The sequence below is a fragment of the Saccopteryx bilineata genome, chromosome 3 (assembly GCF_036850765.1).
Source record: "Saccopteryx bilineata isolate mSacBil1 chromosome 3, mSacBil1_pri_phased_curated, whole genome shotgun sequence".
NCBI classification, from domain to species: Eukaryota; Metazoa; Chordata; class Mammalia; order Chiroptera; family Emballonuridae; genus Saccopteryx; species Saccopteryx bilineata.
The window spans coordinates 304,316,726-304,330,756 of record NC_089492.1 but is presented as its reverse complement, the minus strand read 5'-3'; the positions used below and the strand labels follow the sequence as shown (position 1 = coordinate 304,330,756).

General features: G+C 46.2%; 1 protein-coding gene across 1 annotated transcript in view; it reads left to right on the top strand.

Annotated features, from left to right (window-relative positions):
* The first annotated feature begins 10,687 nt into the window (after positions 1-10,687).
* LOC136330159 (zinc finger protein 91-like) overlaps positions 10,688-14,031 on the top strand; it is a 54,688-nt gene continuing 51,344 nt past the window's right edge. Inside the window, 2 exon segments of the mRNA XM_066266661.1 lie at positions 10,688-10,865; positions 13,188-13,314. Coding sequence (XP_066122758.1) covers positions 10,764-10,865; positions 13,188-13,314 — 229 coding nt within the window. The 5' untranslated portion in view covers positions 10,688-10,763.

Here is a 14,031-nt window from a genome sequence, read left to right as displayed (position 1 = left end):
ACGGTGGGCACTGCAGGTAATCTAAGGTGTCACTTTGTAAAATATATGATTGTCTAACTACTGTGCAGAACACCTAAAATCATAAGAAAATAATATTAAAAGTAAACCAATTTAAAGTGAAATAAAGCCCGACCAGTGGTCATACAGTGGGTAAAGCATCAACCTGGAACACTGAGGTCATTGCTTGGAAACCCAGGGCTTGCACGGTCAAGGCACACACAGGAAGCAACTACTGTGAGTTGATGCTTTTTTCTTCTCACCCCTTCTCTCTTTCTCTATCTCCCCTTCTCTAAGAAAAATCAATATATAAAATCTTTTTTAAAAAAATAAAAAACTTTTTTAGAAAAAATATTTACAATAAAAAATTTGCATGAACTCTGCATATGGAGAGAGGGCACCTGTTCCCAGTGTACACTACTTACTGAACTCAGGCAAGTTAAACTTGTTTATTTCATTTCCTCTGTACCATTTTTCTATTTGTATTCTCAGCTTCACAGATGTCACAGCCATTCTTTGAAGTGCTGTGGCCACAGCCAGTCACTGCTGTCCCCCTCCTCCATCAGCCCCACAAGCCCTTGTATCTTCTGATCAGTAGTTAGGAATTTTTCTAATATCATACAATGACAAATCAATTTGGTGGTTATTTCACATATTTTTTTCAAACTATGCAGCACTCAGTATGTTTTACTGCTAAAATGTCTACTTTTGAATGCAAATACTTAACAAATAACAATGACATCTCTGAGTTTGTAAATTGCAATGATCTTCCTGGCTCTGATATTGATTAGAGTTCTAAAAAATTTCTCAGTGTTATCTCATTACCTTCTTTACTGAAGTAGAACCAGGACAAGTTTTACAGGTTTCATTCTCAGTCATATTACTTACTGTTGGTCACCTCTACAGAGGACTGACATTGTGACCGCTTTGGTCAAAAAATTATGTTACTTTGGATGCAAACATTTCCTATATTCACAGCATGGCCAGATGTCCACTGGCAATACTTGTCCTTCAATGTTTTCTCAGCTGTCACCATAAGTCCCAGGAGCTCCAGGTGAGCAGAGATGAAAATGAAAGCCCCACAGTTTACTTCTCCAGTGTCCTGTGTTGGGTCTGTACAGGATGGTAAGTATCGGGTCGTGTGCATGCGCCTGCCCAAAGGAACACAACAACCATCACATGAACTCCAGGTATTGAATGCTTTTCTACTCTAATTCTTCACACAGCTATAGGCCACTATATGAAGCATTGATTTCTACATACATTTACTGATGTTTTGTGTCCAGGACTCATTATGTGTATTTGTGTCTCAATGATTTTATTTTGGTTTTTGTTTTTTTTTTTTTTTTTTTTGTATTTTTCTGAAGCTGGAAACGGGGAGAGACAGTCAGACAGACTCCCGCATGCGCCTGACCGGGATCCACCTGACACACCCACCAGGGGGCGATGCTCTGCCCCTCTGGGGCGTAGCTCTGCCGCGACCAGAGCCACTCTAGCGCCTGGGGCAGAGGCCAAGGAGCCATCCCCAGCGCCCGGGCCATCTTTGCTCCAATGGAGCCTTGGCTGAGGGAGGGGAAGAGAGAGACAGAGAGGAAGGAGGGGGTGGGGGTGGAGAAGCAAATGGGCGCTTCTCCTGTGTGCCCTGGCCGGGAATCGAACCTGGGTCCCCCGCACGCCAGGCCGAAGCTCTACCGCTGAGCCAACCGGCCAGGGCCTGTTGTTGTTTATTTTAATGTTTATTTTATTAATTTTTAGAGAGAGGAAAGGAGAGTGCAGGAGAGAATCAAGAACATCTGTTTCTGTATGTGCCCTGACTGGGTATTGAACCATTGACCTCTGTGCTTCAGGACCGTCCTGTAACCAACTGAGCTGTCTGGCCAGGTCTGGTTTTGTTTTGTTACAGGTCAAAGTACAGGTGTTAGAACATTTCATAGGAATAAAATGTTAGTTAGATGGGAGTTTCATTTCCTAGAGTACCCTGATGAGGATCCCGGTCGGGCGCATGCGGGAGTCTGTCTGACTGTCTCTCCCCGTTTCCAGCTTCAGAAAAATACAAAAAAACCCCAAAAAAACAAAAAACAAAAAACAAAATAAAATCATTGAGACACAAATACACATAATGAGTCCTGGACACAAAACATCAGTACACTGAGGAGGTGTAGCAATGCAAATAATACATAAAACTACAATTTTGTTTCATGAGGTCATAAGAAAGCAGATGAAACATACATTGTCCCTAGGTTAAGAGATATTCCCATCTTATCCAGTTTTTGTTTGTTTGTTGTAAGAGATCTAATGTGATTTTTTGAAAGGCCATCAACAAACTGAAGTGATTATTAGTAAGAGTGATAATTTTTACATTTGTATTTTCTTGACCTACATAAAAATAAAGCATGGCCCCCATGATAATTGGCTGGAGCCCCAAGATTGCTGGCTAGAAGCCCAAGGTAGCTGGCATGAGCAAGGGATCACTCGCTCTGCTGTAGCCTACCAGTCAAGGCACATATGAGAAATCAATGAGCAACGAAAGTGCCACAACGAATAATTGATGCTCCTCATCTCTCTCCTTTCCTGTCTGTCTCTATCTGTCCCTCTCTGACTCTGTCTCTCACTTGAAAAAAAAAAGAAAAAGAAAAACTACATGTTCAGGAAACAAATGCATGGAGTGATTTGTTAAAAGAATTGGATTAAACTGTTACATCAGGGTCAACCATGGAGATTAAAATCAGAATTAATACTCCTAGGGTAATAAAGTTAAGAAATTATTCCTTAATTTTCACACCTAAAAATTATTGATAGTGTCAAAAGCAAATTTTGCATTAAAAATGTGAAAGTTTGGATTCATTGTTTACTGATAAACATTTAAATTATACTCATTGGAGAAAACCTACAAATATAATGAATTTGGAAAATTTTTCTGCAGGTGTTAGGTATAAGCTAAAAGCTGTTTCTAGCATCTGCCAGTTTCAGTTAAGATTGTGAAAATAACAGACCCTAACAAAATCAAAAGCTTAGCCCCAAGCTCATTTCAGCCAAATTGTAAAAATCACTAACTAGACATGAATCGGGATAGTTTCTGTAAATTCTAATCGCAGGAAGGAACCTTCCATCCCCGAGGGCACAAAGGAACAGCGAAACCAAGAGCATCGGTGATAAGATCGGCCAGAAAGAAGGATGGACAAGCCTAATGGGATGCCAGCAACCTGGTCCTTCCAAACCATTCCCCTGTATATCCTCCCCCCTACCTTTTCTCAAGGGATTTGTGGTCCTTAAAACACAACCTCCCGCATGACCAGGCGATGGCGCAGAGGATAGAGCGTTGGACTGGGATGCCGAGGACCCAGGTTTGAGACCCCGAGGTCTCCAGCTTGAGCGCGGGCTCATGTGGTTTGAGCAAAAGCCCACTAGCTTGGACCCAAGGTCGCTGGCTCGAGCAAGGGGTTGCTCGGTCTGCTGAAGGCCCGCGGTCAAGGCACATAGGAGAGGGCAATCAATGAACAACTAAGGTGTTGCAATGAAAAACTGATGATTGATGCTTCTCATCTCTCCGTTTTTGTCTGTCTGTCCCTGTCTATTCCTCTCTCTGACTCTCTCTGTCTCTGTAAAAATAAAAAATAAAAAAATAAAAAAGATAACCTCCCACAGCTCAGACAACCTCAAATAAAATATTTTTCTTGATTAATTTCAACCCCCTGCAACTTCTTTCCAGCCCTAGCAACAGGATGAATCTTCACTGAACACCAGAAATTTGCACTGGTGCAAATATTAAAACATAATTAGTTGTACAATGTATTTGCTGAGAAACATAAAATGTCAGTAAAGACATATTTTTTAGAGAAATATTAAAAGTAGAATTGTATGTGGCAAAGATCTAGTTGAATACTTGGCAGGTCATCATAAATTTAACATAGGACAAAAATCATTTAACTTTTAGGAATAATGACATGGTTAAGTCAAACCAATGAATAAAGGAAAGTGGCCCTGGCCCTTTGGTTCAGTGATAGATTATCCTCCAGCATGTGGATGTTCCTGGTTGATTCCGGTTCAAGGCACACAGTAGAGAGGACCATCTGCTTCTCCAACCCTCCCCCCACCTCGTCTCCTTCCACAGTCCTGGCTCCACTGATTTCAGCGAGTTGGCCAGCAGGCACTGAAGATGGCTCCAAGGATCCCCAGGCTCAGGCTTTCAATATGGCTCAGTTGCCGAGCAACAGCTATAGATGACAAAAGTATAGCTTTATAGGGGCTTTGCCGGATATCGAGTCAGGCGCAAGCAGGAGATCCTATGCCTGTCTAACCTCCTCTCACATGGAGAAGAAGAGGAAAAAGAGGAAGAGAAAAGATACAATCAATAACAGCGAATTGTAGGTGGATCAGGTTCCGCTCCTGCACCCGCCCCTCTCCATTTGGCTGGCTGGGCACAAACCGCCTTTAGTCACGCCCCGCCCATTGCAGAAACGCTTGCGAGCCCGCCCAGTTTTTGAGGCAGTGCGCACGCGCACTTTCTTCCACACGAATCGGCTGTGGAGTCGTGAGGTTCTTGTTGGGTCCGGTAACGTTCTTCCCGGTTTAAATCGCTCCTCCCCGTCCCCATTCCTGCACGCGGGGAGCCTGAGGGTCGCTGCGGACGCCGAGAGCCCCGTTCCCGAGCCCCCAGCGGTGAGTGCGGAGTCCCGGTGAGAGGCCCCGAGCCTGCCCGCTTCGCTGCCGGGTGGGGGCTCCGCGTCGGTTTCCAGGGAAACTCTGAGGCCGCCCCGCCCGTGTCCCCCCTCCATTAGGCGTGGAACCCCCCCACTGCCGCGGAATTTCCTGCCTCGGTCCCGAGGGGGCAGCCCCCCCCCCCGCGCTTTTTAAAGTCCGGGGAGACGGACAGTGTGCACCCCTCCCCACCCCCAGCCTCTTGGCCCGTAGAGCCCGGACTGCCCGCCCCCCCCCCCGGCCTGGGGACCTGCGGACCCCCTCCTGAGACCCTACCCCATTTAATACGAGGCCCGGGCCCAGGAAGAGCACACTCTCCACGGGGCGGGGATTCAGAGCGAGAACGCGGGGTCACCAGAAGAGCCCCATCACCGCGCGCGGAGGGCTGTGTGTGAGCGGCGACAGCGAAGGGGCCCCGGGGACGCGCAGAGCGGGGCTGGGAGGGGTCAGGGGACGGAGAGAGACACGGGAGGGGAGGAGAGGTCAGTGAGGGGCCATGAAGAGACGGCAACGTGGGGGTGCGGGGGGGGACGGGACCGCGACGGGGAGAGTGACAGTAACCGGGGAGAGGAGCGCGAGGGGAAGAAAGGGGAGAAACCCCGAGGAGAGGGAGGGGCCCGGAGAGAAGGGCGCAGGGAGGGGGCTGGGGAGCAGAAGTGGGGGCGCAGGACGGGGCACTTTAGAAGGAGGGAGTGGCTCAGAGGAGGAGAGCTGGGGGGCGAGTAGGGACAGAAAGGGGGTTTAGGGATGAGGGAGCCGGGGGGAGAAACAGCTCTTAGCCTGGGGGGGGGTAGGGGGGAACAAGAAGGACAAACGGGCAGCAGGAGACGCATGACGGGTGGAGAAAGTCGCGGACATGCGTGGAGATGGGAGCGCTCAAAAAGATCAGGGACAAAGAGCACGTTCAGGTGAAATAGGTTTCAGGAGTTTCAGGGAACAGGTGTAGGGCAGAAATAGAGAAAAAGGGAGAAAGAGCAGGGGAGGGAAGGGAAACACAGGAAAGGTCGAAGGTGCAGAGAAGCAGGGAAGAGTCAGAAACAGATCCACAGACACAAATAGGTAGAAGCAGAAAGAAGGGGAACTCGGACCTGCTGAATGGTGAGCCCATGGGGTGTGCATGATTAAGTTGAGATATTGGCTTGTGGCTTTATAATCTATTTAACAGTTGCTAAAATGTTTTACTTAAAAAGATTTGAATGAGAATTACAAATTTTCAGTTTATACAGCTTGTAAATTTTATGATCACTTGCTTCCAGTTGAAGCCCTTGTTCACTCAGAGGGATGAGACTTCTCATGGGTCTCTTCTCGGTTCCTGGGATGGCAGAAGGAGGGGGCCAAGGCCAAAAAATGACTGAGTCTGTCAGCACATGAATTTTTTTATTTAAGTTGAATGTATTGGGGTTACATTCGTTGGAAAAATTATGTAAGTTTTAGCTTTTTCAATGAATATTAAAAGCATTGAGTGTTCTTTGTGTCTGTCCATTGGGTTTACATTTTTATTCTATAGCTCACATTTAATTCATTTTAAGAAAACTATGAGATGAATCTTCATCTGCTGAAGATCTGATTTTCTGTAAATAGTCATTAATTTCTGAAATAAGCATTGGTGATATTTCATATTAAATTTTTAACATACTTTCCTAAATATGAGTCTCAACTTTTTAAACTTTGACCATAGAAGTTATTACATTAAAAATTATTTGAAATTGTTTTTCTATTAAATATATACCTAGCAATCTGAGGGTGCTGTGCCTGATTCCCGTCAGCCAGTGCTGCTGAATACAGCTCTGGGGAAGCAGTGCAGGCAACACCAGGGACCTAGATAAAGATGCCGTATCCTGGGCCCCACTGCAGACCTGCAGAACCACAGCTTAGAGTGAGGCCCTCATCCTCAAGGGATCTGCATGCTTATTAAAGCTGATCTGTCCCCACCTGTTTCCAGTTAGATCACTTCAGGAGTTTTAAGAAAGGATATGACCTGAGCCCACCCCGACAGAGTTGGAAAGCTGTTCTGGGTGGAGCGCCATGGTTGTTTTAATTTTTTTTTTTTTTTCATTTTTCTGAAGCTGGAAACAGGGAGAGACAGTCAGACAGACTCCTGCATGCGCCCGACCGGGATCCACCCGGCACGCCCACCAGGGGCGACGCTCTGCCTACCAGGGGGCGATGCTCTGCCCCTCCGGGGCATCGCCATATTGCGACCAGAGCCACTCTAGCGCCTGAGGCAGAGGCCACAGAGCCATCCCCAGCGCCCGGGCCATCTTTGCTCCAATGGAGCCTTGGCTGCGGGAGGGGAAGAGAGAGACAGAGAGGAAAGCGCAGCGGAGGGGTGGAGAAGCAAATGGGCGCTTCTCCTGTGTGCCCTGGCCGGGAATCGAACCCGGGTCCTCCGCATGCTAGGCCGACGCTCTACCGCTGAGCCAACCGGCCAGGGCCATGGTTGTTTTATTTATTGAGATGCTCCAGGTGATTCCATGGTGAGCCCAGAGATTAGCAGGATGGTTCCTGGATACATTTGTTTGCTTTTCGCTAGTTTTTAAAAATGGGGGCAGGGGAGAGGAGAAGTACTGTAGTTCCATTTAGTTGTGTACCTATAGTTTGACCTATGACGCACTGAGTTGGTCTTTGATCCACTGGGCCATCAGCATCAAAATATTTGTTTTAGCCTGACCAGATGGTGGCGCAGAGGATAGAGCATTGACCTGGGAGGCTGAGGACCCAGATTCAAAACCTTAAAGTCGCAGGCTAGGGTGTGGGTTCATCCAGCTTGAGCGCAGGGTTGCTTGTTTGAGCCTGGGATCACAGACATGACCCTATAATCTCTAGCTTGAACCCAGAGGTTACTGGCTTGAAGCTTAACGTCCCTGGCTTGAGCCTAACTTTGCTGGCTTGAGCAAGGGATCACTTTCTCAGCTGTAGCCTCATGGTCAAGCCAGATATGAAAAAGCAATCAATGAACAACGAAGATGTGACAACTATGAGCTAATGCTTCTCATCGCTCACCTTTCCTGTGTCTGTTTCTCCTCTCCATTCCTCTCCCCTTCTCCCCCTCTCCCCCGCTCCCGCTCTCCTCCTCTCCACTTTCCCGCTATCCCTCTTCCCTCTGTCTCTCTCTCTGTCTCTTGCTCAAACAAGAAAATTTTTTTTAGAAGTCACATATGTAGAAGAAATGGACTTGAAACAAGTTTCAGAGGCAAAAGAGGGGCCTTGGAGCTTAGGAGAGAGACAGGAAAAGTGAGAGCAGGGCACAGACATGTTCCAGAGAGGAGAGCGCCAGGGATGCATTAGTGAGAGTGGGGAGCAGGGATGGTCAGGGGAGGTGACAGGGTGTTGTGTTGGGTTTGGGGGTTCAGGACAGCAGCGCCGTTCTCATTGCTGTGGGAATGTGTGGATGTTTGTGGGAGGAGAGCACATGAAGACAGGAAAGAAAATACAGTGTGGTCTCCCTTTAGGAGCTTATTTTTTTCAGACTCTCCTCTGAGGAAGGACAGGAGGGTGGTCCTTTTATCAATGGAGAAGGCCCAAGTCTAAAGGAGCTTCTCCCTCCTTGTCTTTTGTCTACTTGGTGAGAAAGAATTCAGGCGAGGGCAAGGACACAGCTTTCAAGCAAAGAAAGCAGTTTGTTAAGCAAAGCTATATACTTGGAAAAAGGCACAAGAGGGCAAATTCAGGTAGCCTGAGTGTCCCTACTCTTTTGGATTTTTTTTTTTAATTGAGAAGAGGGGAGGTCAGACTCCCTCATATGCCTAGAACTTGATCCACCAGGCAAGCCCCCTAATGGGGCAATGCTCTACCTACCTGGAATATTCTTCATTACTCAGCAACTGAGCTATATTTAGCACCTGAGACAGGCCACAGAGCCATCCTCAACACCCAGGACCAACATGGTTGAACCAGTGGAGCCATGGCTGTGGGAAGGGAAGAGAGAGAGAGAGAGAAAGAAAGAAGGGGGGAGGGAGATGGTTGCTTCTCCTGTGTGCCCAGACCAGGAATCAAACCCTGCAATGCTCTACCATTGGGCCAACAGGCCAGGGCCAAGTGCCTCTACTTTTCGGGGTGTTAGACATTATATACTATTCAACTGTAAATTTTAATACTTCCCTTTCCTGATACTGGGAATAACATAGGGGGTCTCAAGGCCTTTTGAACATCTGGTGATTTTCTTTGGCAGACCTTAAACTGCTGACTCTCTCCTTTAATGGGTGAGATAAACCCCCATTTATTTACCCTCCCTTTTTCCTGCCCTAATCGCTGTCTATTCTACCTAACATTTTCAGTGTTTCCAGGTCCTTCTGTCTGTGAGTAGGGTGGAAGCAGATTAACGGCTGTGTGGATGGACACCTGTGAAGGCACTGTCTCAAAATGCAGACTTGACTCCTCAACATACTGTCACCTGAGAGAACAAGCAGGAGCAGGACCAGGACAGAATGGCTGCTTCTCAGGTAAGCAATGTGTCCTAGGCTGAGGCGGTGTTTGCTTTTCCTCCTAACTTCAGTGGATTTAGTATCTGCAACCTTTCATTCCCTACTTCTGACGTTATTGCCAATGGAGGATGTTTCCATTTCCTTACTTTTTTCTTTATCTTTTGATTATTAAAATCAGCAGGTTGTATATTTCTCTTTTTTGTCCCTGAGCCTTCTGTGCATTCTCCATCTAGGCTCCCTGAGGACATGAACAATTCCAACCATGAATTAATGCCCTTCAACTACTGGAAACATCTCTCTGTGACAGATCAACCTGGGAGGGCACCGTGTCCACCATCCCTGTGGGGATGGTCAGAGGCTCGGGCATCAGTGACGAAGGGACTGTAGGCTCTAGGTTCACGTGGCTGCAGCGTCAGGTCTGGGGGTCAGGATTAAGGAAATGCACCTTCTCCGGGTCAGAATAGCTGAGGAAGTTCTGACAGGGAGAGCAGAGAAAAGATAAAAAACTTGCTCACTAGATTGCTGAGAAAGACTTGCTATTTAGAAGAACTATTGGAAAATACAAAGTGGGATGTGCATGTGGATTGACATTTAAAAGAAACAAGTTTTTTTTATAATGTTCAAATAATTTTCTCATTTATATGGGAAGTTTTTTTGGTAATGTCACAGCAGTAATGACGTGTTTATACGTGTGCCTCACTCACCTGATATTCGCATGGCTGAGGATCCCAGTTCACTGCAGAGTTAATAGTTCCCCTTTGTGATTAACAAGGGTCTAGTAGGAATTTGTGAGGGATGTGGAAAACTATCCAGTATTCTCTGGAAACTCCCCTCTTCTACTTAGTTTTTGTTTCTTTGAAAATGGAGACTGGAGCCCTGGCTGGTTGGCTCAGCGGTAGAGCGTCGGCCTAGCGTGCGGAGGACCCGGGTTCGATTCCCGGCCAGGGCACACAGGAGAAGCGCCCATTTGCTTCTCCACCCCTCCGCTGCGCTTTCCTCTCTGTCTCTCTCTTCCCCTCCCGCAGCCAAGGCTCCATTGGAGCAAAGATGGCCCGGGCGCTGGGGATGGCTCTGTGGCCTCTGCCTCAGGCGCTAGAATGGCTCTGGTCGCAACATGGCGACGCCCAGGATGGGCAGAGCGTCGCCCCATGGTGGGTGTGCCGGGTGGATCCTGGTCGGGCGCATGCGGGAGTCTATCTGACTGTCTCTCCCTGTTTCCAGCTTCAGAAAAATGAAAAAAAAAAAAAAAAAAGGAAAATGGAGACTGTACTTTTATTTCCTGGAGATTATTGACTTTTGACATAGAAGCTTTAGCCAATCAGGCCTTGTTCGTATAAATTTTCATGATACCCCAGACTCATGTTGCAGGCACACTCTCCATTATCACTGTTGGCGTGTATTTTTGTTTTGTTTTAGAGAGAGAGTTAAAGACAGGCAGGAAGGGAGAGAAATGAAAAGTATAAACTTGTTGTGTGGTACTTTACTTGTTCATTGATTGCTTTCTCATATGTGCCTTGACCAGGGGGATGGAGCACTGGAGGCTCCAGCCTAGCCTGTGACCCCTTGCTCAAGCCAGGAATCTTGGGCTTCAAACCAGCAACCTTTGGCTCCAGGCAGCAACCATGTGGTCATGTTTATGATCCCATGCTCAATCTGGTGAGCCCGCACTCAAGCCAGCAACCGCAGGGTGTCAAACCTGGGCCTCAGCATTTAAGGTCGATGCTCAATCCGCTGTGCCATCGCCTGGTTAGACACCTTCTTGCTTTTCCTGATACTTCAATAATCATAAAGTTGTTTTTTGAGTTTTGATTTATTGACTTTAGAGAGATAAGAAGGGGGAGAGATAGAAATACTGATTTCTTCCTGTTATGCCCTGACTGGGAATTCAACCCAAACCATTTGTCAATCAGGAGGATGCTCTAACCAACTATGCTAAATGACCAGTGTGAATCATTCTTCTTTGTTTTCTGTGGGGGTTTTTTTGGTAACAGAGACAAAGAGAGAAACAGAGGGACAGATGGGGACAAACAGACAGGAAGGGAGAGAGATGAGAAGCATCAATTCTTTGTTGCAGCACCTTAGTTGTTCATGGACTGCTTTGTCATATGTGCCTTGACCGGGGGACTACAGCAGAGTGAGTGACCCCTTGCTCAAGCCAGCGACCTTGGGCTCAAGCTGGTGAGGTTTGCTCAAACCAGATGAGCCCGCGCTCAAGCTGGCGACCTTAGGGTTTCAAACCTGGGTCCTCTGCGTTCCAGTTCAACGCTTTATCCACTGTGCCACTGCCTGGTCAGGCTGAATCATATTTTTAATGTATTTTAATTCAGTTAAATTTGTAAGCTATAGCTCTAATGATACACGAAAATTTTCAGAAAAAGAAAAAGAAATTTTTTTCAGAAAAAGAGAGAGTAGGAAACACTAGCTGGTTTTTTTATTCTTATGAGTGTTTGTTTCTTCTGTGTTCCTAAAACACAAAAGGTATCTTCCACAAAGAAATTCAATAGATTTACAAAATTGCAAAATAGTCTTGATTTCATTGACATGAAGATTGTATTTTTTACCACTTTTCAGTTATACCTGGTTCTTATATGTTAATATGTATGTGCATTAACAGTATCTGAGCTATTTATTTTTTCCTTAAGATCTTTTTATTCTTCTCAGTTAAGAAACTGTTGTGAAGCCCTGGCTGGTTGGCTCAGAAGTAGAGCATCGGCCCAGGGTGTGGAGGTCCTGGGTTCAATGCCTGGTCAGAGCACACATGAGAGTTGCCCATCTGCTTCTCCACCCTTCCCCCTCTCCTTTTTCTCTATTTCTCTCTTCCTCACCCACATCCAAAGCTCCGTTGGAGCAAAGTTGACCAGGGCACTGAGGACCACTCCATGGACTCTGCCTCAGGCGCTAGAATGGCTCTGGATACTCCATTGCAGTGGCCCAGATGAGCAGAGCATCGCCCCCTACAGGTTTTGCCGTGTGAATTCCGATGAGGCACATGCAGGAGTCTTTCTGCCTCCTCACTTCTCACTTTAGAAAAATACAAAAAAAAAAAAAGAAGAAGCTTTTGAACATTCAAGACGTTTCTTTATGGTTATTGGTCACTTATTTGAAAAATTGTTCATCAAGTTTGGAGTAAAACTTAAGGTGATTTCTTGACTGTATGTTTCACAAAATATTCATATAACAAAGGAATAATCTTGTTCTCAGCCTGACCAGGCAGTGGCGCAGTGAATAGAGTGTTGGACTGGGATGCAGAGGACCCATGTTCAAAATCCCGAGGTGGCCAGTTTGAACCCAAGATTGCTGGGTTGAGCAAGGGGTCACTTAGTCTGCTGTAGACCCTTGGTCAATGCACATGAGAAAGCAATCAATAAACAAATAAGATGCCGTAATGAAGAATTGATATTTCTCATCTCTCTCCCTTCTGTCTGTCCCTATCTGTTCCTCTCTCTGTCTCTGTCACACACAAAAAAAGAAAAAAATGTTAACGGTTATTTTCCTGAAATGTAAAGTCTGTGTAATATATCTATGGATACGTGTCATCCTAATTTGTCAGTTGTAGAATATATGTTAGAGAATATTATTGAGTCAAAATGATCTTACTGGATAATTCAGGATACTCTCCTAGGTCAAAACCACTTCTTTTTTTATTTTATATTAGAGGAGGCTAGGTTGTGAGATAGACTCCCGCATGTGTCCCACCAGCATCTAACAGGCAATCCCTTTCTGGGGCCGATGCTTAAATCAGCTGAGTTTTTTTTAGCCCCTGAGTCTGATGCGTTTTAATCCAGCCATCCTCAGCACCCGGGTTGATGCTTGAACCAAATCGAACAAGTGGCTGCAGGAGGGGAAGAGGGAGAGAAGGGGCTGATGGAGGGGAAGAGAAGCAGATGGTTGCTTCTTGTGCGCCCTGACTGGGTATCCAGCCCAGGATGTTCATACACTGAGCCAATGCTCTATCCACTGAGCCTCTGGCCAGGGCTGAAAACCACTTTACACTTTTCATATTGGGTATTTTTTGAAGTCTTCCTGTGGCTTTTGGTGAATGTGCTTTGTTGTGGTTGTTTTTACCAGGTGCGATTGACCTTCAGGGATGTGGCCGTGGATTTATCTCAGGAGGAGTGGGAATGCCTGGACCCAGCTCAGCGGAAACTGTACGTGGATGTGATGTTGGAGAACTACAGGAACCTGGTCTCCCTGGGTGAGGATGACTTCCTTCCTGAGTTTATTCTATATCTGCAGGTTTCATTTTATTTTCTTTAACATTTTGGGTGCTCCTGATTTGGATGGCAGACTTAGAGATTCTCATTCTCAGGGATCAAACTGGGGGTCTGCTGGAGTATAAGAAAGTTTCTTATTTACATGGAATAGGAAGTCATTGTCTCAAAGTTCCCACGTTGTGTAGAATAATAAAGGTGGTATCAAAAATTGTATTTTGGAAAAAATTTCTTGTATTAGTGAAAGAGAGAGGCAGGGACAGACAGACAGGGAGGGAGGTAGAGATGAGAAGCATCAACTATTTGTTGCAGCAGCTTAGTTTTTCATTGATTGCTTTCTCATGTGCATTGACCGGGGATCCCCAGTCCAGCCAGTGACCCCTCACACAAGCCAGCAACCTTGGGGTCATGTCTATGATTCCATGCTGTTTTCAGCAACCCCGCTCTCAACTGGAAGAGCCTGCACTCAAGCTGGTTACCTTGCGATTTTGAACCTTGGTCCTCAGCTTCCCAGGCCAACGCTCTATCCACTGTTCCACACGCCCAGTCAGGCAAAAAAAAAAAATTTTTTTTTAAAGATTTCATTTATTCTTTAGTGAGGACAGAGAGTGAGAGTAATGAAGGCAAGGAGGGAGGGAAGAAAGGAGGAAAAGAAAAGAAAAAAGAAATGAAGGAGGAAAGGATAGAAAAGAAAGAAAGGT